The sequence below is a fragment of the Marmota flaviventris genome, chromosome 7 (assembly GCF_047511675.1).
Source record: "Marmota flaviventris isolate mMarFla1 chromosome 7, mMarFla1.hap1, whole genome shotgun sequence".
Lineage (NCBI taxonomy): Eukaryota > Metazoa > Chordata > Mammalia > Rodentia > Sciuridae > Marmota > Marmota flaviventris.
Window position 1 is genome coordinate 57,526,744 of NC_092504.1, and position 27,516 is coordinate 57,554,259.

General features: G+C 32.3%; 1 protein-coding gene across 7 annotated transcripts in view; it reads right to left on the reverse strand.

Moving 5' to 3' along the window:
* Positions 1 to 27,516, reverse strand: part of Ankrd17 (ankyrin repeat domain 17) — a 147,646-nt gene that overhangs the window by 51,118 nt on the left and 69,012 nt on the right. For 5 of the 7 annotated variants that reach the window (XM_027950847.2, XM_071614335.1, XM_071614334.1 and 2 more), the window contains exons 3-15: positions 21,342 to 21,498; positions 17,366 to 17,513; positions 16,913 to 17,060; positions 15,568 to 15,801; positions 13,306 to 13,400; positions 11,328 to 11,565; positions 9,813 to 10,004; positions 9,236 to 9,345; positions 6,973 to 7,060; positions 4,644 to 4,771; positions 4,264 to 4,407; positions 3,670 to 3,772; positions 1,449 to 2,201 (exon numbers count right to left, since the gene is read on the reverse strand). In XM_027950847.2, coding sequence (XP_027806648.1) covers positions 1,449 to 2,201; positions 3,670 to 3,772; positions 4,264 to 4,407; positions 4,644 to 4,771; positions 6,973 to 7,060; positions 9,236 to 9,345; positions 9,813 to 10,004; positions 11,328 to 11,565; positions 13,306 to 13,400; positions 15,568 to 15,801; positions 16,913 to 17,060; positions 17,366 to 17,513; positions 21,342 to 21,498 — 2,538 coding nt within the window. The remainder of the gene's footprint in view (positions 1 to 1,448; positions 2,202 to 3,669; positions 3,773 to 4,263; positions 4,408 to 4,643; positions 4,772 to 6,972; positions 7,061 to 9,235; positions 9,346 to 9,812; positions 10,005 to 11,327; positions 11,566 to 13,305; positions 13,401 to 15,567; positions 15,802 to 16,912; positions 17,061 to 17,365; positions 17,514 to 21,341; positions 21,499 to 27,516) is intronic. The other 2 variants (XM_071614337.1, XM_027950848.2) reach the window with 1 other exon arrangement.

Genomic DNA, 27,516 nt, shown 5'->3' on the forward strand with positions numbered 1-27,516 from the left:
GCTATTGTGCTCTAATTTTCACAGAATACTTTAAAAACTTAAAATTTTATTACTTATTATTTTAACCAGTTTAGTGGTGACTAGCAATAACTTTCAAATCCACAGAAAAATCATAAACTTATCAATATTGGGATTTTTTACAGTTATTACTATTAATTATTGCTAGCATTTCTTCTTATTTCAAATTAAGATTAGCAGAGATCTTAATTTGAAGCAGAAATCTTCATTTCACCTATTATTGCTTCCACATATTACTGCTGAGGTTGAGACCAATAAAGACTGGGAAAATTTAGACCAGTTTTTAAATACAAACTTTGTCTCTTTAACTAGTTTCTTCATATTAGCAAATATCTAAACACTACAGAACTTATTTTCTTTTATTCTTTTAAAAGATGAAATTTACATAATGTATAATTTCATCATAATATGATATTACTGAAAAATAGTTTTAAGAGTAGACAAAGGCAGTCATCCAAGTATAAATAAATAAAAAAATGGGGAGAAATCAGAATAAAATTATCAAAATACAATTTATTCCCTTTGTTTTTTCTTTTCCTTTCCAAATTTCCTTCCTTTCTTCAAATTATCTTTCTCAGTATAACATTATTGTGGCAGAAAACCCTATCAAATCTCATTCCACAACTTTGTTACAGAACTCACATAAAATAAGCATCCAAATAAAAATCATTAAAACAGCCTTCTAAAGAACTACTTCTTGCCAATAAAACTAAATATAATGAAATAAGGTTTCTCTGCTGCACATTTAAAAATATATCATTTATGATACTATCAGGGGACAACATCTTCCATAATACAGTGAGAAAGAGACTACACATGTACATTCACAGGGGATAAAATCACTGACATACAGTATAATCAAACCCTATTTGGTTTGGTACTTTATTAATGTTGTAAAGATACTGAATTTTTTGTTGTTGTTTGTTTGTTTGTTTTTAAATATCCATCAGGTTTGAAGTCTCGTGCATTAGGATATAAATTATTTTTATTCACAGATTTAAATAAACTTTCTGATGTGTGTGCCCTACTATTTTTTACTTCAATTTCTATTAATTTTCCAGTTTATTTGTGAGAATACTGAGGCAAAAAAGCCAAAATTCAATTTTAGTGTCCTGAACTTAAAAGGGGGGAAAAACAAAAAACAAAAAAAGCAAAAATCAAACATCAACCCAATTACTAAAAAACCTAGATCCCCAGGCTACTCAGCTAAGCCAGAAAGCTTCAGTCATTTGTATTGAATGAAACTAATCTTTAATTCAACCTGTATCCGTCTGAAAACTTCTGAGATTGAACTAGTATTTCTAAAGATATACATGGGTCAAGAGTCCAAAAATAGTTTTCAAGTTGGGCAATGGCAAAAAATTCTGGAACACTCTTACTCGCCTTAAGCAAATCATATTTGATACCTGCTCATAACAATATAAACCCACCTGCCATGATGTCATCCAGCGTGTCATTGAGGGTCTGAGCAGGGCTGGCTACCATTAACCCTTGTTGTGTTTCTGTCAGAATTCCTTGCCCCAGCCCTGCCAACTGTGCTTGGCCCAGTACTGGCTGTCCAACTATCACTCCTTGCAGTTCTGTAAGATTTGCGATGGACCCTGGAGGCAAGGGACCTGCCGCCAGAGGCAAAGCTTGAGGCATCGCCAGAGGCTGGATTGGTGCAAAACCCATCTGAGCAGCAGTCTGCTGGGGTTCATCTTTAAGCAAAACAGGATCCACTTGCTGTAACCGTGCATAGTCTCCCTCGGAAAGCTGTTCTCCAACCCCAACAGGAGTCAGTAGTCCCAGGTGTTGGCAAGACTGTTGCTGTTGCTGCTGAAGTTGAATTCTTTGAGCTTTAACCTCTAGATACTGCTTTTTAAGCTGCTGCTGAGTTTTGAGTTGTAACTCTCGTTCTACTTTTTGTAGTTCCTCCAAAATCTTTTGTTTCTTCTGAATCTGTTCCTCCCTCGTTTTGTTCAGTTCCTCGATCTTCTCCTTGGTAAGTTGGTCAGCATGTGCCAGTTCCAAGGACTGCAGCTGTGCATTCTTTTCTATGGCTTCTTTTATCCTCTGTTCCAGTTCTGTTAACTTTCCCTGAGCCTCTTCTACAATGCTCTCTGGAGACTGATTGGTGATGTAACCCTGTACATCCTGGCTGTTTGCTGGCAAATGGCTGCTGGACTTTTGTTTAGAAGCAGCTGTGTGAAAAAGAAACCCCCTCAGAAGTGCACATGAATGGCATCCTCATTACAGAGTTACTGTTGGGAGGTTTAGTGCCAACAGTTATGCACCAAGTTATCATATTCATAGAAGGTGAAAATGCACTTTTAAGGAGTTAAAAACAAGTCCACCTTCTTTATCATAAATATAAAATGTATGTATTTTATGTGCATAGACTAATCTTTGAAAATTAATTTCAGAATTTTAAAACTATCACATGGCTAAAAATTAGACAATAGAGGGATGCAGGTTTGTGGTATCTAAGTGGTGCAATTAAAGAAAAATCTAATTATGTGTAAATATTTCATATGGTCATAAAGATGTAAAAACTCATCATAAGAACAGAAAAATAATGCTAAATTATTACGGTGCAGAGAAAACTTAGACCTGTACCTCAAGGTTTTTCCACATTTAATAGTCTGTGCCTTTTAAATACACACACATACACACACAGAGTGCCCCAAACCACTGAGAAGTATTAAGAAATTAAAATCCAACTAAAACATCTTTCTTTGATAGGGCCTATCATCTTCAAGACTGACAAAGGAAAGATATAAATTCAATATTCACACAGCTACCTGGCCAGTAGAGAATTGGAATTCAGTTTCTCTGGAAGAAAAGATGCTGGACTACGCCATCCACAGTTATCTTCTGACAGCCAGGTGAATAGACTGATCTGGCTACAGGTTTAGCAACCAATTGAAAAAAGTGCCAAGGCTCTAGGTTGGTAGAGTGATTGAAAAGAGCTGGTGGAAATACTTAGCATTCTTGTTGGGAAAAGAATATTGGTAGCCAAAACCAAAAAAAAAAAATTGCATTGGTTCTTCAGGTTAAACTTAAAAAAAAAAAAAAAAAAATTTTTTTTGACTCAAACTGGTAGGTATAATGTTTGGGGACATAACTTAAGAACATGCATGGTGTAACATCCACAAGTCAAATAGGGATCTCAGAATTCTAGAGAAATTAACATGTCTATCTGAAATAACTTTGAATTATTGGTTGAGAAAAGGTATCCCAGATATAAAAATCTATATTAAACCAGTTTCTTTAAAATAAATTTTAATTTTTGATCCAACTTGATTAATCTTTATACCTTATATCATTAGATATTTAAGTAATTTATAAAAATATCAACCAACTATACCCAGCTTGACATTTTACATGAATAAAAATTACTATTTATTAGAGGAAATCATGGATAATTAGAATTCCATTAAAAATGAGCATCTCAATTTCTCCTTCTAATTCTAGCATAGATTAGCTCTATTACTATCTTTTCTCCCAATAACATCTTTCTCATTGGTTAAAAAAAAAAAAAAGACTCTGTATGCCAACTTAATAAAAATTTATTTTTTTATGGAAAAATAATTTTAAATGGCTAGAATTTTTGTAATCTTATTATCAAATAGACAACATGTAAGAACTGTCTTTAGAAGTATAACTGACCTTTATTCCTAATGGGAAGAGTGGTGGCAACATTGGCAGGTGGTTTATCAGGCTCCTGAGGTGGAACAACCATGGGCAGTGCTTGAACTGGTACACGCGGTGCCTAGGACAACAAACACTAAATTGATTATTTCACCTTTGCCTACATAATACATTAAGTAATATGCTAATGAAGAATAAGATAGAGATTTATTAAAAATATTTTTAACAAGTCATCTCAAGAACATATTTACTTAAAATATGCTAGAGTTCAATTATTTTCCTTGACTTGTTCTTTGTTGGTGGGGGTGGTACTAGGGATTGAACCCAGGGAGGGGCATGTGCATGCTAACCATACACTCTACCATTGAGCTATACCTCCCAGCTCCTTTGACATTTTTCTAATGGGCTTTGAATTTAAGTTGCTGTTGTAACCTTCAGAAGAAATCAAAGCAAAATCACATCAATCTAGAATCTGAATGTAACACCAGATGTTCATTAATCATAAAAGATATAAAGAAAATTATATAATTTTAAAAATCTAGTTAAAATGAAACAATAAGCAAAAGAAAATAAAGGAGACACAATATAAAATGCTTTAGTTTTAAATCTTACCCTATTTAGGTCATGGGATGGGGGTGTTAACTGAGTGACATCTGGTGGAGGGGCGGAAAGCAAGTTATTAGGATAGTCCAAAAGATAGCAAACAACACTTGTGTGGCCACCTTTTGCAGCTTCTATCAACATAGTAGAGCCATCCTAAAAAGAAATCATATAGAGGGGGAAAAATAAGTTAGTTTACAGAATCATTTAAGAAAAAAAAGCTTACAAGTCCTGGCTACATTAAAATAATGCTTTTAGTAAGGAGCACTTCCTCTAATAAAACAAAACTAATACTCAGAATGGCATTATAAATACAACTTATACATTATAGTCTGTGGTGTACAAGTGAAGAATTAATTCAAAATCCAACCCAAAACACTTTAGTTACATACTTTTAAACGGTGGGTAGGGTCTGCCCCATGAGCCAAAAGTAGTTCCACCACTGCCAGATGACCCCCTGCACAAGCCAGGGACAGTACAGTATGGTCATTATTAGCTGTGGTTCTATTCACATTCGCTCCTAAAACAGAGAAGACATGAAAAATCACATTGATCAGAGTGTTTTGTTCTTAAAAATATGGTAAATTTAAAAATCATTAAGAGTAGATAGAATACAATAATGAAGCCCCACATACGCATTACCTAGCTTCAACAATTATAAACACAGGGCAACCTCATTTCATATAACCCCACATCAATTCTCTGCCACATTGAATTATTCTAAAGCAAATCCCAGACAAATATAATTTCATCCATACATATTCCAGTATGAACCAGTAAAATAAAACCAAAACAAGTAATACCCTCAGGGTAATTATCACATTAAAAAAATACAAAACTGTATTTACATTTTAAGTTCTTTTTTTTTTTTTTTTAGGTCTTAGCAAATTTATTTTACATAGTTAAAAATATCCTAAAAGTACAAAATTCTCCAAGCTAACTATGAAATGTTACATAGATTTCCTTTAAAGTCTGGAATGAGATACTGATCTTTATCATAATTTTTAGTCATTGTTACAATGGAGTTCCTAGGCAGCAAAATAAAAAAACAGTTCAAATATATAAACATAAGAAGAAACAAAACTGTCAATCCTAAATTACATAAATCAGTAGGATCTACAGAAAAAAACTAAATGAGCATAGCTATAGAAGAAAATCCTGATCTTTGTTTACACAAGAACATCTTATTTTTTTTTTCCAAATAAGTGCCTTTTATTTTTATTTATTTATTTTTAGAGAGAGAAAGAGAGAATTATTTATTTTAGTTTTCAGTGGACACAACATCTTTGTTTGTATGTGGTGCTGAGGATCGATCTCCGGGCCTCAGGGATGCCAGGCGAGCTCTCTACCGCTTGAGCCACATCCCCAGCCCAACACACAAGAACATCTTAAATAAGATACCAAAAGCATGATCTTAAAGAGACAATTTTTGTTATTTGTATGTCATCAAAATTAGAAGATTCTGTTCTTTGTACCTTGTCTATTTATTATTTTAATGTCTTTCAAACAAAATATTTGCAAAGCATGAAGGAAAGGGTGAATAATTTGGATAATATCAAAACTAAAAACACATTTTGCAAGAAAAGTTATAATAATGACCAGTAAGTGGAATTCAACTAATTATTGGAAAAATACAAACTAAATATAAATCAGTAGTATCTATTTGAGTATTAACTCTTTACACTATTAAGTGTAAAGATTGACAATTACAAACATTGATGAGGATGTGGAGTACTTCTAGAGAAATGAGAAATATACAAGTTAGAAAAATTTTTGCAAAGGCCTGTAAATTTATACATACATTCTTTGGTAGAAAAGATGAGTGAAAAAAAATTAAGATAATCCACACTGCACTCTATGGGCTAAATATGTAAAGAACTAACAATAGAGTACCATCTTTTTTTCTTTTTTAATTAGGAAATGTCTGAGAATAAAGACAGATATGTTTTCCACTCAAAGTCTATCTATTTATCTATTCTTGAGTTGGATTACTATAAGGAATTATGGCATATGGCAGAAACAAACTGAAATAATGTTAGTCAAACTCAACCAAAGAGGGTATAGTATTTATGTCATAATTCTATTCTTAAAAATACTGCAATAAACCTATCACAAATGTATGCTCAAAATGCCTAAAATGATTTGACCAGTCATTTATTGATTTTTTACCTTTAAACCATTACAAATTTATAGTTTATTTAATATGGCCATATAAACTTTGTTATCAATATGTACTCAAAAGTAAATCTTTAATCTCTTAAACAAAAAATGTGTTAAACTCTTCCTGAAAAACCAGAGCTTAGGTATAGTAAATAACTAAGAAATAATTTAAAGGAAATAACAACATGCTAATTTGGTCATTACAGTCTTTGGTATTCAAACTAGAATTACTGGTCATAAATTAAAATCTTCATGCATTTTGCCACCTTTCAACCTTGAACAATTTTTCTATGCTATATTTATAACCATTTCCCTATATTTTATAAAGAAGAAAACTTAGGCCCAAGTAAATATAAAGCAGAAAAGGGATTTGCCACAAATTTCTCAGTGGCAGAAACAAAAACCCATGTTTCAAGATAATACTAAGATGAACAAAATAAGTAACTCTCCTCCATATCATTCTATACCCCGAAAATGCTCCATATCCCTCAATCTCTAAATGCCTAAGGATATAGGTAGACATCTTTGGGGAAAAAAAACATGTGCTTTATATAAACTTACCTTTACTAATTAAGAACTGAACAGTACAAACATGACCGGCCCTTGCAGCTTTCATTAAAGGAGTTCTTCCACCTTCAGATTCATGCTCCTGTTTTGAAAAATGAACTTAATTAAAAAATAAACTAATTTCAAGATAAATACATTAAATATCATGAGAAAGAAATTAATAAAATATAATTTTAAATTTAAAAAATCACATATTAGAAACATGTTCCATAGAAATAATTTAAGAACTGGAATCTCTGGGCATGGTGGTGAGTTCCTATAATCCCAGCTACTTGGGAGAATGAAGCAGGAGGACTGAGGGTTCAATTCAGTGAGACTCATTCTCAGTTTAATTAAATTGAGGAAAAAAAAGGAAGCCCTGGAGTTACAGTCATGTGATGTTGACACCCTCATCAAAATCCATCTTGTAATTTCTGCTCTATTAAAAAAAAAAAAAGAAACTGGAACAGTGTATGGCACTCTAGCACATAATTGGCATTATCATCATCCACTCAAGAAATATTTATTTTCTATTTTACCTTATATAAAAATTACAAAACTAATGATGATTTATTTCCAAAACCACCAATTATGTTACTAGAGCTTTCTGGAGAATACCAAAAAAGGATGAGAATCAATGGAGATCGCTGGGCAATTGAGAACAATAGAAAAGACATTTTAAGGTCTTCATTTGAAAAAAAAAATCTTTTGACAGGATTTTATATTTGTTTATCATTCACAAAAGATGAAAAATTGATTTTTCTCCAGTCAATATGTACTTTGTTCTCCTTACCCTTTAACTAAACAAGTATTAAACCTTACAGTGCTGTATGTTTCATAGTTATTGTGGTAAGCTCTGGAAATAGAATTTCTAAGCTTAAGTGGCTCAAAGTCTAACAAGGAAATGTTTATACAAAAGTAAAATAGAACTTACACATTAAACATTTTGAATATATTCAGAATTAAAGAGGCCACAACAATAATCTAATTCAGCCCTTTTAGTAAATGAGGAAAGAGAAATTAAGTGTATTATTACAAGTTTTTGAAGTTATCAACAGGCCTGTTTCTACTTGCATATGAATTTGTCATAAACTATGAACTTCTACAGGAAATAACATTTGTCTGTTAATCTCAGAAACTCAGTCCCATGAAAATATGCTTACATTTTAACCCAATCCTACTTTGTAATGTCTTATTCATACTTCACCACAGACTACACTGGAAGACTATCTATTTTGCCCCATATTAACGAACTTTGTTTTCTACTTTTTAGGCTATAGACTATGATCTCACTGTATTTTTTTTAACCGGACTATCTCTTTTGCTTCAACATTGCCACATCCTCTTTCTAAACTTTACCTAGTCCAAAATACAGGAAGTCAGATCCTCTAAGCTTAAACTTTCTGCACTTTACCTGTGTGACATCAATAAAGAATCTATCTTATAATGACATTACTATTTTATCCTTTCTTACTAAATTATAAACAACTTGGGAGGAAAATTATTTATTAAATACTTCATGCTTTTAGCACTTTTATTAATTAATAATGACCACTGTAGGCAAAATTTATTTTCTAAAGCTATAGAAATGTAGTTAAGTCATATCTGTTTACCTTTTTACATCAAATTATAAACTTGGTGTTGTAATTACAAGCTTCTAAAAATAGAAAACACCTAAGGAAAAACTAATTTCTATTAACATTTCTAACACAAAAATTTTCTTTTTCTTTGGGGAATGAGGCATAGTGGACTGGACAGTCCTATTAGCAAGAACAGAGACTGGTATAGAAAAAAGACTGCCTACATGAGAAAAGGAATGGCAAACAAACAAACAAATAAAAACCTTGAAGTAAAAATATATTTTCCTAGAATCTCCATATAGTTTTGAATTCTTTTTTTTTTTTTTTCCTTGGTACTAGGGATTGAACTCAGGGGTATGAACCACTGAGCCTATTTTGTATTTTATTTAGAGACACCATCTCACTAAACCTTGTTTTTGCTGAGGTTTGCTTCAAATTTGTGATCTCTTGCCTCAGCCTCCGAAGCCACTAGGTTTATTATAGGTTTGCACCACCGTGCCCAGCTTGATTTCATTTTTTTTTTTTTAATTTTAGTTGTAGATGGACACAATACCTTTATTTCATTTATTTACTTTTATATGCTACTGAGGATTGAACCCAGTGCATCACACATGCTAGGCAAGTGCTCTGCCACTGAGACACAACCCCAGCCCCTCTTATCTTTTTAAATGAACATTTTAAAAAGTGACTTAGCTTACCAGATCTGCTCCTGCTTGAAGTAAGACATCTGCTACATCAGTATGACCATTTTCACAGGCATATGTTAGTGCTGTATCTCCTGTTGCTGTCGTTGCATGAACATTAGCTCCTGCAGCAGTGTTAACAAATAATACAAAAAACCAAAAGACATAAATGAACATAGAAATTTCTTATGGGTAAGCCATATCTCCTCAAATTAGACAAAATAACCTTATCCCCAAATGTTGGTAGAATCTTTAAAAGCAAAAAAGAAAAAAAACAATTACAAATAAAACTGCTTGAAATTAAAACTGCAGATACTTCATAAGATAGTAAATCATACAGCCTATATGTTTCACATGCTTAACTGAGGAAAAATTTTGTGAAGCACTTTATTAAATGATTAAAATAAATGATCCATCTAGAAATACTCTAAAAAAAGATAGTAAGGTGAATTACTCAGAATACACATACAAGAATATTACTTTGTCTTAAACATACAGTGTATTATAAACTAAAAAAGACTGGCATTATGACATTTTTACTTAAATAAATCAAGTTTAAAAAAAAGTTTTTCCAAAATGCAAAAATGCCTACCTGCAGCTAGTAAGTATTTAACTAACTCCAAATGACCCTCTTGAGCAGCTTCCATTAAAGGGGTAGAACACCCTAGCTCTATATCAGCTCCTGCTTTAATGAGAAAGTCAGCCACTTCCAGAAAGCCTCCACAGCAAGCTAGAGTCAGGGCAGTTTCTTGAGTTTCTTCTGTTTGTGCATTGATATTTGCTCCTAAAATAAAAATTTTAATAAATGACATTCATAAAACGTATTCCAGACATAAGCAAAACTTGGTTGTTGCCTAATAAACAAAATCTGATAAATGAACATGTATATTACTATTCTAAATAAGTGTTTATTCTCCTATTCATGAGGCAGTTAAAAATAAAGAAAACCATTAACTGTATTCAGAAGTCCATATTTAATGTACAGAGCTACAACAGTATTTTATTTAGCCAGAAAACATAAGTCATATGAGGACTCAGAAAAATAAGCTATATCTGCTCAAAAATGACTAACATTTAGTAAGCTCTTACTGTTTGCCAGGCAATATTCAAAGGATTTTATAAATTGTTTAGGTATTACCAATAGCTCTATTTTACACCTAAGAAAATTGAGGTTAATTAGCTTCCGCAACATCACAACATTACTATCGTCACTATTATCGTCATAACCATAGTTAATGTTTAACAGGCACTACATAATAAACAGTGTTCTAAGAGTATGTTATATATACACATATTCATCTATACACATAAACATATATACATTTATATATGTTTACATATTTTTCCTCTGTGTCTCACCAACCTCACAGAAGAGAAAACTGAGGCACAGGAGGTTAAAAACTATCCAAAGTTACAAAATTGGCAGTGGAGTTGTGATTCAAACCTAAGAAGCCTGCTCCAAAACCTATACTTTCAAAATTCTAGCCAGTATTGCCTCAAAATATAAACAAGTTTTTAAAAAACTACCACCACTCCTAAATTTGTCCTGAATTTAACTTTACAAGGCAAACTAAACTTTACTATTAAAAAAACAAAATCAGGAAACAACTATAGATATGGGGGATTACTTTGAAATTTAATTTTAACACAATAAAGTGTTTCAATTTTCCCAAAAAAGAAGTTTTCTATGTACTGAGGTACTTAACATCTGATGTACATTCTTTCTCTTCCTTATGGTGGAGTTTCCATATTATTCTACGAAACACTAGTTCCATAACATTTATTAATAATTGTTCTGCTCCCCCCAAAAATTCCCTCCATATATTAGCTTGAGTAATGTTGAATTTCATATTTCCTAACACACAAGTCTATGCAAACCCCAATTGTTTTTTTATTCACATAGTTTATGACTCTGAAAACTGTACCTCAAATTAGTCTATGTTTAACATGTATAGAAGTCATGTTTTAGACCAAATACTTTATCGTTAAGTTTAGGTAATAATCTCATTGTACATCTATAGAATGATAAAATATTCAAGTTCAATTTTACAAAATTATACTCATGTGTTACATATTTATGATTTAGTGTCTTGGCTGATATGGTTACCTTGGCCTAGAAGTAATGCCACCATTTCTTCATGTCCTTCACGAGCTGCTTCCATCAAAGGTGTATAACCTTCATCGTTGACCTCTTCCAGGCTAGCTCCTCTTTCAATAAGTAAAGCTGCAAGTTCCACATGCCCACCACATGCAGCCAAAGTCAATGGTGACTCAAACGAATCAGCAGGCATGTTCACTTGGGCACCACTGTCAAGAAGTAACCTGGCTACTTCAACATGGCCATCCTAATCATAATGCAATTAAAAAAATTTTATCAGAACCACTAAAAATCTTACAAATTTTGAAGACTTCTTAATTACTATACAATAAAGCTTGGTGATCTCCATTCAAAGGAGAATAAATCCACAGAAGTAGGAACAGCAGTTGAGGACATAAAACAAGTAAAAAAAATGATACCTTCCATCAAAGACTTATTAACCATTAGGAAAGAAAATAGTAATTAAATCAAACAATAGACTACTGTGATACCGTAGATAATATCACCACTGGGCCAAACAAATTTAAATGCTGAAGGATAAAGTTTAGAGAAGGAAAATAGGATTTTCATTAAAAAGAGTAAGCAAACTTACTTAGGTAGAAAAAGAAAACTGCAATACTTTTTGGAGGAATCTGGAAAGGATATATGATGTGTTAAGATGAACACAAAGTACACTTTGCTGTTCAATGTTTAAACACTAGTGAAAAAGTTATTATCTTTTGTCTTCTTTCTAGTCACTCTTTCACAGCTTATCTAATTACTGGCAACTTCAAAAATTTCCTTTTCCTTTCAATGAAAACTGCCCCCTTTTACATCATTAACATTTCATCTTCTTTTGCACTTGTCTTGCCCATTTTTGTCCATGTACTTGTCACATACAATTCTAATGTCTTATTATCATGGTTACTTTGCTATTTCCTCATTCCTGAATCCTCCCTGAAAAGTTCACTTCTACATTTGTGTTCAAGTCCAATTTAAAAACCTCAACTGTCAGTAAGTCTTCCAAATATCTGGCCCCTCCAAATACCTTTCATTTACTTATAATATTTACATCCAGGGAATGTAGGTTAGTCCTATAGAATATTCCATTTTAATTTCTTAATTGATACATAAGTTTTTTTCCCCCCCTAGTGTAGGGTGGCAATATGATTAAATTTTCCTTATCAAAGGGAATTATTGTAACTGTTAATATTATTGGCATGTTTTATACACAAAAGCTCACTGAATCCTCTCAAAACAACCCCAGAGAAAGGTATTATCCTCGTTTTACAAATGAGGAACTCAAAATCTTCAAGGACAACTTGTTCAAAAGAATAATTCACTTAAGCAAACTCTAGAACTTGGACAAAAGGAAAAACAATAGAAAATCTGAGTCTTAAAATGATGGTACCTAATATTTTAAAAACAAGTAAATAAAACTTAACATCCTTTCAATAATCATTCTTAGATGAGAAGCTAAGATAAGAAACTTCAAATTCATTTGGGGTCTTTTTCTTTGACATGTCATCTTCAGAAATCCGTAATTTCACTCTAATTAATTTCTTTGTCTATCATAAAATAAGATACAAAAGTTTAAGGATACTATTATGACAAATTCCCAAGTACAAATGCTGCTGAGAAGCAATTCCTAGTAAAGGATTCTATGGCTCAGGAAAAAAACATGACAAAAGAACAATTATGTGACACAAATAATACTCTTTTATTTTTTTCCTCTTTAATATCACTGACCAGCCTTTTAAAGTCATTTATGTGTCAACTATAAAACCAGATTAAAATTATGAGACAAATAAAATGCAGAAATATTGTAAAGTTTCAGAAAGTAAAAGAATAGCTCTGAAAACTATTAATTCAGATAGCCAGGGTTCTACTCAATAATAAGGTTATAATAAACAGAACTTTGTACACAAGGAAAAGGGACTTATTGTACACTAGGATCTGTGTTTCCCTATCTGGTATATATTTCATGTATGAAATTCACTAGACTTACCATGCAAGCCTCCATTAGAGCAGTGTGCATTTCATCTGTTTTATGTTCTTGATCTGCACCAGCTTCCAAAAGAAATCGCACCATCTCTAGGTGTCCTAAACCAAAAGTGAATAAAATTATTTAAAAATATTTCACTTAAAAAATGATTTGAAATCAGTTATATTTACATATTTACATTTATATAGTATTAAAATTATAAATATACTGCTAAAGTAAACTATAAGCCATCCTCAACTTTCAAAAACAAATTATATAAGTGCCCATGCTGCTCTACTCCTCACTTAAGTCTGCTGCCTAGAATTCCTTCTATACGTGTACAAAGATGCCATTTTCCAACATCCAGAATATCCTCTATATAACTTTTTATGAGCCGAGGCATGCTATAGTTATTTTATGTATGCCATGGAATAAATTAGCTTTCATAAACTAGTACCCTGAGATGATCATCATTCAAGCTATTTCTATGAGGAAATGTTTTAAATTCTAATAACTCACAAACTTTTCAGGAATAGTCTTAAACACTGGAAGAGCACGAATAAAAATATTCTTGAAAATTTCTTTTAATTTACATTTATTCACTTAGAAAATAAATATATGCACAAATATACACATATTAATATAGTTTCAAATTAACCATATGATACAAACACATATACAGGAGTGGTTAAAAAATACACCACTAATGGTATTTTAGATACTATGCAAGGAAATATAGAAAAAGGTCCCCTTCCCTACTTTTATTTGCAATGATCTGTAATCAACTGGATTTGGGAAAGAAGAGACAGACAGTGGAGTCATAAGCAACATTTAAAAGTTACTTCAGTAAGTATAGCATCTGCCACATCTTGTTTTTGCGAACTATCAACACATCCCTTTTCTGTCATTCTTCCCACTGGAAGACCTATATCAAAGCTCAGTGACAGCCTGAATTCTATCTCTTTCCTGTCTCCTTGTCAATCTATGTCCCAGGAAACCTCACCAGAAAAAAGAAAGGGAAGGAAGTAGTAGAGATATACTCCACCAACTCAGTTCTCTACCCAGCTTCTAATCAAAGACTGCAAGCCCCAGGCTGTGGAAAGTAGAATGGGGATACAAGCAAAGGGGAGAGGTAAAAATGGTTGGTTACTTGCAGTCTCAGTGAAATGCACAGAGTTCTGGGTTTAAAAGTATTTGTGAAAAGGGGAGAGAATAACCCAATCAGCCTGCTCCAAGGTTTAACTCTTCTACCCAGTGAAGACCAATCTTTGCCTAATTACCAAAGAGAGTTAGGGAAGTAAAGGACTTCAGCTGTGCTCCTTATCAGAAAATCTGTTAACATCAGTTATCAGAAGAACTTTAGATCAACTATATCTTTCAAATTTAACTTATATTTTACTCATTTATGTATTTAAAGCATTATTTTCTTATGTTTTTAAAGTAAATTAATCCAAAATACATCACACAACCACAGCCACTCTTAAATAAAATAAAACAACATCAGGACCAGGACTAAGCTGAAGAAATTTAGGAGTAGGGTGTGAAATTTAAGAAGTCACCCACTCACAAGCTTGTGTAAGTGAAGGGTCAGCCCTTGAGACTTGAGTCCTTCCTTAAATCTTCTGCCTAATCTTCCAACAGCTTTTTCTTAATACATCAAAGCCAAGAACCAACCAATTGTTTTATGATACAAATATGGCACAGCTGCAGAAGGTATGGAGCACTGAACTGAATGTCTTTACAGACACAAAATAGATGGCATCTACTTTTTTTAAAGTTCCTTTAAAATAAAAAAAAAAAAAAAAAACACCTTACATTATAGTTATCTGTCATATATCTGTTATACATATGGGAATCTGAGAAATGTCTGATTCTGTGGCTGTGGCATCTTTTCAAGCAATTGGCCTACCTAAAGGAGGGTATTACCAAAATTTTTAGTTTGGTCGGCATTTGAAATATCATGTACCCATTTTTGTATCAGGCAAAATATTCCCAACATGCAAAATCCTCTTAAAAGTAAAATTCATATTAAAATCAAATAACTGTTTCTGATAAAAACAATTAAATCAATTTATACTCATTTTATTGAAAATATTTGTAATATTGAGTCTATTTTTAAAAGTTTACATATTAAACAAACTCTCAAATACTTTAAATACTTAACATTTAATTAGTTACTATATACTATTATCATGTTGTCCTATTATTTGAATTTTAAAAAGGTTATATAAAATAACTAGTTTCACATGTTTAAAAATTTTGGTTCAAAAAAGGTCTATACTATACCTTTGTAACAAGCTAATGTAAGGGCACTCTCTTTAAATTCATTGGAATGCGTATTAATGCCAGCCCCATTTTCTAGCAGCAATCTGGCTACTTCCACATGTCCAGCACTTCCAGCTTCCATAAGAGGAGTATGACCATTTTCATTATGGTCCTCAATACTAGCACCGGATTCCAAGAGCACCTTTACAACATCTACATAGCCTCCAGCACAAGCATATGTAAGTGCTGTATTGCCTATTTTATTAAAGAAAAACAAAAATACGTTAACATAAAACACTAAAACAAAACATCTGAGTAAGAAGAACACAAAAAGGGAAAACTAGAATCATAATAAATATTGAATAATAGACATATATAATTCCTTTTTTTATTGAAATTTAATTTTCTCAAATTAATCCCCTATGCTACCTTTCCATGTAAAATAATATGTGAGGAAAATCACATACACTCATCAAGATTGTAGAATTGTAAAATGACAGCAAATCTGCCCTGAAACTCATTATTCTTTCAAATGAGAAACATGCTTTTTAACAGTAATCCTAAAAATGTTTCATAAGCTTCTTTTTAATGAATTAATTATATATCTAAATTATTCATCCTAATATATCTTACACCATATTTCTTTTAATCACATAAATTTTTCACTTACAACTTCCAACACTAGTTAAAACCAGATTTAAAATTAAATTTAAATTTAACATTAATTCTAATTTAAAATTAAAGTGATTTCAAAAACATTCTTTCCTGATGATAAAAAACCTCCCATGTCTGAGTAAAATACAAATTCCATGTAGACCTTCAAATTTATTTAAATAATCTAATAAAACTGAAATTTTTACACAGAGGAAATAAACAAAATGTATTTTCATATAATTTTAGAACTTCATAAATCTATTTGGGAAGAAAATGAGTTTAGGCTTAAGTTATGTCCTGATGGAACACAATTTTTCATTATACACCACCACCACCACCCCCGCCAGGCTACAGTTTAGTAACAGTAGGGAATTCTTCCCAATTACCCTTTTTGTTCTCACCAGAAATACAGCAAACCAAGGTTTGAGACACATCACCCATACCTTTCCATTTTGCAAGATGATGGTCTTTCTAACTGAATCAGTGTTTCATCTAATCTAAAGGCCCTTTAAAAGGGTATGTAACAGCCCTCATAAAATGGAAGAAATTTCACTTAAAATATATTCTATTTAAACCTCTTAAACACTTTGAAAATATGTAACACTTCTAAAAAATACCAGAACTGTGAAAGCAACACTAACGATCACTTCCATGTGAAACATTTATTACCAAAGCATGCTACTGTTTAGCGAAACTTAAAAAGAAATACAACCTGTTGAAGACTGTGCATTGACATCGGCTTTATGAGCTAGCAGCAACTTCACAATTTTGACATGTCCTCCATTAGCAGCAGCCATTAAAGGTGTAATGTCACCTTTGATTCCCCTATCTTCCACATTTGCATGCATTGCCAACAAAACCTTAAGAAAAACAAAGTGTAATGAGTATTAAAAATTATTTTATCAAATTTTTTGTTTTTATTTTCGTTTTGCAGTGTCAGGGATAGAATACAGGGCATCATTAAAAAAAACCCTGAACACTAATATTTAACATTTATCTATTCATAAGTCGATAAACACACAAACTTTATCTAACAAAACTATACTGAAATAAACTTAATGGCTGAAAGCCAGCATGGACAACTTAGCAAGACTCTATCTCAAAATATTTCTTACTAAGTAGGCCAGATTTTAAAAAAAAAAAGATTTATTTTGATGAGACAAACCTGTGCAAGCTCATAATAGCCAGCAGAACAAGCTAAACAAAGGAGGCTTTCCCCTTCCTCGGTGTGTTCATTTACGCTTCGCCCTTCAATGAGTAACTTCCGCACAGCATTTACATCTCCTTCTGAACAGGCTTCTGCCAAACTGCGGCTGTTAGGTGAAGAATATTGTAGGATTAGGAGATAACAATAAAAAAAATTGTACAGTATAACTTGGTTTTTGATGTCACTCTTAATAACAGCTCTGTGAACAAGAATGATTATTTCAATAATCACAACAAATTTCATATCAGAAAGCTAAAAAATGGAGCTCACTGAACTTAAAATTTACACATAAAAGTCAATTATTTAAAATTAAAATTATTCTGATGGGTGTGGTGGCACACATCTGTAATCCTAGCAATTTGGGGAGGCCCAGGCAGGAGGATTCCAAGTTTGAGGCCAGCTGGGACAACTTAACAAGACTACCTCAAAATAAAAAATAAAAAAAGGTCTAAGGATATAGTTTGGTGGTATATTTGACTGAACCTGAGTTCAATCATCAATACAAAAAGAAAAAAGCCAAAAAAAAATAAACAGAAAGTCAAATATTCTAAAATGTTTTCAGTTATTCAACGCAAAGATAATGTCTATCTAATTTAACTTACTTTAAGTGGAAAAATAACTAAAATTTGAAGATTAAATTCTATAGAAAATCTTGTTGGGCACAGTGGCACATGACTGTAATCCCAGTGGTGTGGGAGGCTGAGGCAGGAGGATCATGAATTCAAAACCAATCTCAGCAACTTAATGAGGCACTTAGCAACTCAGGGAGACTCTGTCTCTACATAAAATATATAAACAAAAAATTGGAGATATGGCTCAGTGGTTAAGCACCCCTGGGTTCAATCCCTATACCAAAAACAAAAGCCAAGATTCTATAGAAATCTCACACAACGTACAAGCTATAATCATACTTCACTTTGTTTGGTCCCCATATAAATTTCGTGAAATTTTACCCCCCTCAAAAACGTAAAATGGACAAAATGTGTACTATTTATAAAGACAAGGTCCCTTGATCAGGTAAATGGAACCCAAACCAAAAAAAAAAAAAAAATGGAGGCATGTTATATTAATAAAATAAGTGATAATGAATCTTTTGGGAGTATATTTACTTATATAATCATATTTCAGGCAAAGTTTCCAAAAAATAGAGTCAAGGAAAAAACTGGATTCAAGTACAAGGAATGGAAAAATGGAACAACAGAAAATAAGACTAAGAGAAAAGTTTTTGCCCTTTAAGCCTTCTAAAAGAATTTATATTAGACATTCTTTTTACTTCTACATGAAAATACAGGGCCCGTAGTATTAACTTTATTTCAAATATAACTCAATTCATACATCATCCTCTAAAACATGGCCTTGTCACTTCAGTTACTAAAGCCACTCATGGATAATCACTCTCTTTTCTCCACTGTTTGCTATTTAGGAACATCATTTTTAGCCCAGATTATGATAAAGCTTCTCATCTTTCACCTTTGCTCTACAGACTCTTTTTAAAAAGGCAAAGGTAAAGGACAAGTACTTTAAAGGGAATTAGAACATACCACTTCTCTGCTCAGAATCCTGTAATCTCACTCACAGTAAAAACTAAAATCCTGGATCTGACCAGTGGCAGGATACCATGATCCTTCTTCCTTTTACACTGGCTCTATCTCCTCCTTCTCACAATTTTTCTTCCCACTATAGCCACAGTGGTCTTACTATTCATCAAATGTACTAAACAAGCACCAACCTCAAAATATTTCCATTTGCTGTCCCCTCTGCCAAGACAGCTCCTCTTTCAGACACAGATGACTCCTTTACCCATTTCAGGTCTTTGCTAAAAAAGTCATGGAAGGGCTGGGGCTCCAGCTCAGTTGGTAAAGCACTTGCCTAGCATGTGTGAGGCACTGGGCTTGATCCTCAGCACCACATAAAAAATAAAATAAGGGTATTGTGTCAATCTACTATTAAAAAAAAAAAAAAAAAAGCCACAGGAGTTTCCTTGACACTCTCCCCCAAATTAAAAATGCAACATGACTTCCAAACCAAATACTACTCTGGCACTTCCCCATTAGATTGTTTCTTTTTCTTTTTTTTTTTTTAACCCACAGTTCTTATCAATGTATGCTATACTATATTATATTACTTCATTTCTGGTCAATTGGATTTTCTCCTTACCCAAGTCAAAGGTTCAAACAGTGCTCAACAAATTTGCCTCTTAAAGTCTCTTAATTTCCCACTTCATTGGACAATGAAAGTACCCACACCTACATTTTTACTTTTAAACAAGTTAGGACAAATCCTTCCCACAATATGCTTCTTGTACAAAAACATCTTTTCTCTCTTTCAAGGTATTATCTCTCACTTTTTTTTTATGCATATTCCTCTTCTACCATTCTGTCTTTTCATTTAATATCCACATGTATGCTAACTACCTTGTAGGATCTACTCTAGCAATAGGTGAACTTCAGAACTTCGAACAAGGAGCATATTAAATCTGGCACAGGGCATCATACTTAACATAAAAATTGGCACACAACATTCACTGCATTTAACTACATCATATTTCTCAAGCTGTGAATAAATAAGATTATTACAAACATGCTTTATTGTTTCAGTTTAACTAGACTTGTATATTTTCAAGGTATTTTTAATTTTCAACAGTCTCAGCAGACATCTCATTAAAAATATTTAGACATTATCAATAATATTTTAGGCTAGTAGAACTGAATATTAACTAGCAATAGAACCCAATGTCAAGTAAAGAAAGTCTATCTAGAAAAATGGTAAATTAATAAAAAATGCAAAAATCTAGGTAATGACTAACAGAGTTAATATAAAAACAAATTCATACACCTCAATTCTATATAAGCTCATTTATGCTCTCAGGAGATACTGCATAAAAACACTACCAAACAATTATTTTAAGATGGTTTTTAAATGCTATTGTTTTCTTTCTGAACCCATGTATACAAACAAACACACACATATATACCCAAAAATGAGCATGCCTTAATGACATGTTGGTCAACAATGGTCTGTACATATACAATAGTGATCACATAAGATTATCACCTACAAAAGTACTACCTGTCTTAATTCAACAAGCACACTCTATAATGCTCACACAACAATAAAATAACCTACCAATACATTTCTCAGAATATATTCCCATTGTTATGTGAGGCAGGACTATAATAGAATACTCCCATTTTTTCAATTGCTAAAGTAGGCAAAATACCTTTATTTTAGAGGGGGAAAAATGTAACTGGGGACTGAAAAAATAAAATATCAATGATTATTTTCAAAAGTCACTTCCTTAAGAGTTTATATATACATTTATACACACACAATTGTGTTTACATATGAGATGGTGTGATTTTTATGGCCTATCATCATCAGGAAATCTTAGAACACCATGTCACAAAATACTTACTGAGCCCTTCCTTACTAACTCTAAAGTACTATGTACAAAAAATTATAAGAAATTTAAAAATTAAGTCCCTTGGATTCTCATTTACATTATGAGAACTAGAGCTGCTACTTTTTATAAAACACAGTAAGACAAATGAAATCATGTCCTTCAAACTGGTTGGAACTATGCACATGAACTAAAAGATGGTATGACTAATTGGGAAGAATTTACTACTTTTTCACATAAAAAGAAAACAAAACTTTAAGCAAAAATTTTCTTTTTAATATCATTGACTAAGAAATTGGTCTTTCAGTAACACAAACACTGCTGCTCTGCCATGTGTCACCTATTTGATCTTGATCAAGTTATTCATCTTTCTCAGCTTTTGATTTACAAAATGGCAGTAAAATTTATAATGTATAAGGTTTTTTTGTTAAGTGATTAGCACAGTGTCAAATATAAAATAACTGCACAATAATTTAGTCATTTTTATTATTAAGAAAATGATTCTTATACTGATCATGGCAAGAAAGTACTTACTTGTCCGACTGCCCTGCATTTGCTGTGCTTTCAGCTCTCATACGGGTAAGTGCAGCAGCAGCTTCATCCAACGCACAACTAACAGAGGACGTCAACCTCCGAAGAACTTCAGGATCTGCAAAGGCTTTACCATCAGCCGTGGATAATTTGCCTATTCCTATTATATCATTTCACACCAAAATGGATATACCCAAAAGGAGAAACAAAGCAAAGTTCATGTTACTTAAATCTATATATGTTAAAAAATAAAAATCTCCAAATGGTATAGTGGCCATATATATTATCTCACTAAAATATGGGAAAAAACTCCTCAAATTTTCTAAACATCTTAATCTTCCCATGTGACTCATAACTATGTGATCCTATCACTCCCTCAATGTCTGATATGGGTCATTAGCCTATGCTGGGGTAACCAGAAGTTCTCAGAAGTCTTGTCATGGCTTTGGAAAAGAAACTTATGTTCAAAGATTGCTAAATTAGAAAGGTATGAGTCAAGCACTATTTAGCTACTTTTATCACCACATACAGAAAAAAAAACATCCAAAATAAAGTCAACAAAGAGGAGAGTAGAAAAACAGAAAGGAGAAACCATCCTGAAAAAGTTATTTTTGATGCACTGACGACAGTAGCAACAGTACCATCCCTTATTTTGGGTAAATGTCCACTTTTGCTCAAGTATATTTAGCTGGCCTATCACTTGTAAAAAAAAAAAGTGACCTAATAATAAATACATTTTAAACTATAAGCTATATATGAGTATTTCTTATTTCAAATTATATCTACTTACTACATATACTTACTAAACATAAGTATATAAAATTACCATTCTAAAAGTCATTCAGAATAGCAAAAAAGAAAAAGAAATTCAAAAGCAGAAATGGTCAGTGACCTTTTAAATGAAACATCATGTATTTCATTTCTAGATATTCCTGTAAAGAAAGCTTATCTCTAACCATTATAATTCAGTGGTTCTTAATCAAGGCACTGAGTCACCTGTGGTACTTTTCAAAAATATAGGTTTTAAGCTCTCCTTCATCTGCAGATCTATTGCAGTAGTAGAGGGCTGGGGATGTGGCTCAAGCGGTAATGCGCTCACGTGGCATGCATGGGGTGCTGGGTTCGATCCTCAGCACCACATAAAAATAAAATAAAGATGTTGTGTCCACCGAAAACTGAAAAATAAATATTAAAAAATTCTATCTCTCGGGCTGGGGATGTGGCTCAAGCGGTAGCGCACTCGCCTGGCATTCGTGCGGCCTGGGTTCAATCCTCAGCACTACATACAAACAAAGATGTTGTGTCTGACAAAAAAAAAAAAACTAAAAAGTAAATATATAAAAAAATAAATTCTCTCTCTCTCAGTAGTAGAAAGTAAGGCATAGGCAGTCACATATTAAAAGCAATTCTGATGTATAGTCAAGATCAACAGTCTTTAATATCTAATATTATGATGGATATTATTGAACCCTGCTACTCAAATATGTGGTCCATTGAATAGAAGCATTGCCATCACTTGTGAGCTTGTCAAAAATTCAGAATCTCAGACCTCACGCTTCACTGATCTAAAACCTATATTTTTAAAAAGATCTTCAAGTGACTCACATGCAAATCGAAGCTTAAGAGACATCAACACAGGTTTTAGAACAATGGCAGAAACAAAAAGTTCATTTGGTAATAAAAATATCTACACAAATATATTTTGTAACAGTAAAGGGGGCACAATAAATGTAAGTTTGGGTTTAAAGTTTATAGAAGAAAACTTTATTTCTTAAAAAATCTAAGATATCAAGTATTATATCTTGTAAGATCAAAGGTCATCTGGCAAGAAGCCTCTATGATTTAGCTATAACAAGATGTTCACAGAAGTCAAATTTCATACCCACTAATCAAGATGTGCAAAAGATAAAAACAGTCTTATGCTGGGAAGACTGATAATTTACCATATAATTTGTTGAATCTGCTACAATTATATTTATCCAGATATCATCTTTATTTGTCAAAAGAATATTATGGCACCACTAAGTTCAAGGTCACAGATTTCCATGTAAGAGAATTAGTTTGAATTTTGCACCCAACCCAGATCAACTATATAACAAATATTTGTCAGTGATAGCAAAAGGAAGTAAGCAAGATGATAAATATTTATCAAAAGACTTTATAATAAATCTTTATGAACATCTCATGCATTCACAGATTATTCTAGTACTAAATAGGAAATAACAAGATATAGATGATAATAACCTTTTGAATAAGTAGTCATCAAAAATTAATCATACTAGTTATTCTGCATTATAATGATCCTTTTTTTCTAGTTATAGTAATCAGCACCAATCAAAAACCAGAGGAAGAACAAGATGACCACATTTATTCTTTCCAACTTCTGACATTTAAACAAGTGAACAAAAGAATCACAAAACTTAAGAAGGCACATTAAAATATCTAGATTTCTGATTTTAACATAAGGGAGTAAAAAATAATTGTTTACCCCTCTTAAAATAATTTTTAAAAGAGGAGTGGAATGCAACAGAAATTCGATCCTTGAAAAAACTAAGAAATAGTTTTAAATCTAAAAAACATTTATTTATGAAGGCAAATTAGGAGACGTAACTGATTTAACAACAGAATAAGAAAAACTTAACAAGAGAGAAACAAGGTGATCACCCTAATAAGACTTAAGAATTAAAGGTACCAGACACAGGGGTAAGGCTTTGTTTGTAAAACATTAAAAGTGGTTTAACAATTGTGCTGAGTAAATGAACACAAGTGTCCATCTCCAACTGAACCATAAAGGTTTAGGACTAGGTCTAGAACCAGAAAGGTCTAGGACTAGAGGAAAAGGAAATAAAGAACTAAATGGAAAATGAAGAATAAGTGAACATCTATATGATGAGCAGTGAAATTCTCAGTCCTCTTACACTTTCTCAGTACCCATAATCCTAAAAATTATCACGTATGTTTTTCGAAAAACTGGACACAAAGAAAAGATCTAAAGATACCAATATTTGATGCGCTCACAAATAAATGAAAGATCTCTGTGTAATCAGTGCTAAGTATTCTCAAATGTTCCTTACATTACCTACCCCTGGCATACATAGCTTACACAATTCTTGTGATACTGAATTTGATACATTTTATTCCCATGATTAAATTATGTTACAGGGCACAGTTGATCTGAAGACAGATTGCCCTGGTGGGCCAAACCAATCATACAAGCTCATAAAAGGCAGAGATTTCTTTGGCTGGTTAGAAATATAGAAGTCAAAAATTTGGGGAATAAAAAAATTCTGCATGCCACTCTTTGCATAAAGACCATCATGTATCAAGGAATGTGGGCACGCTCAAGGGTAGTGAGAAGAGTCCCAGCTAATATAGACCATGAGAGTGGAATCTCAGTTCTACACCTAGAAAGAAGTGAATTCTGCTACTGATAACAATGAAATGGGAAGTGAACTTTCTCCCAAAGCAACAGATGACAACTCGCATGGGCAATTTCAGCCCAGTGAGACCTTAACAAGAGAAACATGGAAGAAACTAAGAGATAATAAATGAATGCCATGTCACACAGCCATGTTTTAAATGAATTGTTATACTACAACAGGAAACCAATACATGCATTATAGTAAAGCATGTGAATTGGGAAAACATTTGTAAAGTTTCTAATTTATCTTTTTATGTCATTGCTACTGACTACAAATAAAGTGATCACCAGACATTTGAGGGAAATTCTGAATGTAAAAAAAACCAAGAGTATTCCAAAGAAGATCAAAATTTTAAAATGACATAAATTCTCAAGCTTTGAAAAAGGAATAGGGAAAATTGGCACAGATTTGGAAAAATCATAAATAAATGTGCCATCAAACTTTTCAAAAAGCAACACCAGAAAGAAGACAATAAGGGTGTAGAAGCTTCTAAAGTCTGAAAGAAAATTATTTTTATACTGGAATTCTGTATATAATCAAACTATTAAGTATGAGATTAGTAAGAAAGACATTTTCAGACAGGTCTCAAATATTTTTACCTCCCACGCATCCTTTCTCAAATAAAGCTTTAGATACTTAAACCTTATTTAATATCAACATTACAAAAAGAGGAAAAGCAGACAGTACCTGTGTGATACATAGGAAATATACAGCACCATGAAAGATTATTCTTGCCAAAAACAAAATAAACTGGAATTAATAAAATATCTGGATCTGAATTCTGATTTATGGTAACTTTAACTCAGAGGAATGACAAAATCCATATAGTGGTCCAAATAACTGCTGCTTCAACAACAGAAAAAAAGGACAAATATAATTAAATACACTTAGAAAAAATAATACTTTAAAATAGGATAACCTTATTTGGATCCCAATTCAAACAAATCAATTGTAAAAACAAGCAAAAATGGATAAACATGAAACCATACTGCCCATACAGTAGTTACTGAAAATGGATGACAATGGAGATACAGAGAGCTTATTATGCTATTCTAAGCTTTTGTTTGAAAATTTTTATTACTAGGAAGGAAAAGAAGAAGGGAGATGAGAAGTGAAAAACAAGATAAATGAGGAAGAAAGGGGGCAAAAGGAGTCTAGTTTGTTAGCGACTGTAATGAAAAAATGAGAATATAAAAACAAGAATAGTGAAGCAACTACTAGCATCCCATAAAGAGGCACTCTATCTCCAAAAGTCAGCTATCAATTGAAATCTATTTTCATCTTTGAACTTGGTTCTGCCTCTAGGGTCAACAGAAAACAAACATCCCTATTCTATTAATTAGTCTTTTAAGCATTTAAAGTGTAGTTTATTCAACCTAAGGCTTTTACTCATGACATATTTTCAAATAATTTCATAATTCTAATTTCTATAGTATAATTTGCACTTCTAAAGCAATAGCAAATTTCTAGCAAAAGCTAAATTATGTCTCAACCATTCTTTAAAAACAGTTTTCTATACTCAAAAAGAGCACTTTCATATGCCTTACTATGTATGGATTGCCTGTGTTTGGTGGAAATCCTTTTAATAATCCATTCTACAATTTATTTAATCATGAGTCCTTCCAACATTTAGATGCTCTGTTACAAGACATATTGAAAGAATTAATGAACACTAATAAGTCATTTTTATGCTATAATAAAATAGCAGTCAGCATGCACTTGATATACAATATATAGAGCATCAGAGTTCTCAAGCCATGAAAAATTAATGTTCAGAGTATATTTATGCCTATTTTTAAAAACTTAAAAAGATATATAGGATTTTTTAAACTGATTATAGAGATTCAGAGTTATTATCACCTTACATTTAGGGCACATTTTACATATATGGTACTAAATCTTTGATTATGTACATAATCTCTAATTAAAACATCATTCTTACAGGGACACTACAATACACTCTACAAAAGTATGATGATTTACTATGCAAGGTTATAAGAGACAGCATATACCAATGCCTAGGAGAAATTATATACAGTCACTTATTAATTATTTATGGAAGATATGTTCTAAGAAGTTGCTATTAACCTGAATTACTAAATTCTGAACCATTACTCCTAGGACAAATACAAGATTAGGTTATCTCAAATATCTGATTACAGCATTTTCAGTAATACATAACCTTGTTCACATGTGTTTCTGTTTACATCTTATCTGACACATGTGTTTCTGTTTACATCTTATCTGACATGTATTGTTGAACACTGAACTCACAATCAACAACACTATAACTCATGCCTGAACAAAACTTACCTAACAAACACATTTTTTCCATAACATTGTCTTATACTAGGGAATATCTTCTTATGCTAAGGAACACTAGATAGCACTAAGCATTATGCTTGGGGATCATTTTAAGCAGTGAAATCACTAGTAAACACACACATACACACAAATGCGTCACGATTCAGTGGTGCATATTTGTATGTAATTCCAGTGACTTAGAAGGCTAAAGCACAGGAAATGCAAATCTGAGGTCAGCTTGGGCAACTTAACAAGAACTAGATTCTGTCTCATAATAAAAAGATAAAAAGGGCTAGGAATGTAGCTCATTGGTAAAGCACTACAAGGTTGAATCCCCAGTACTTAAAAACGGGGAGCAAAAATGTGGGGGGAAAAAAGGCACTACACAAACTGCTAAAGAACACACATTTATAATACAAGAGTTAAAAGCAGGAAGCATCATCTTGCTTGAC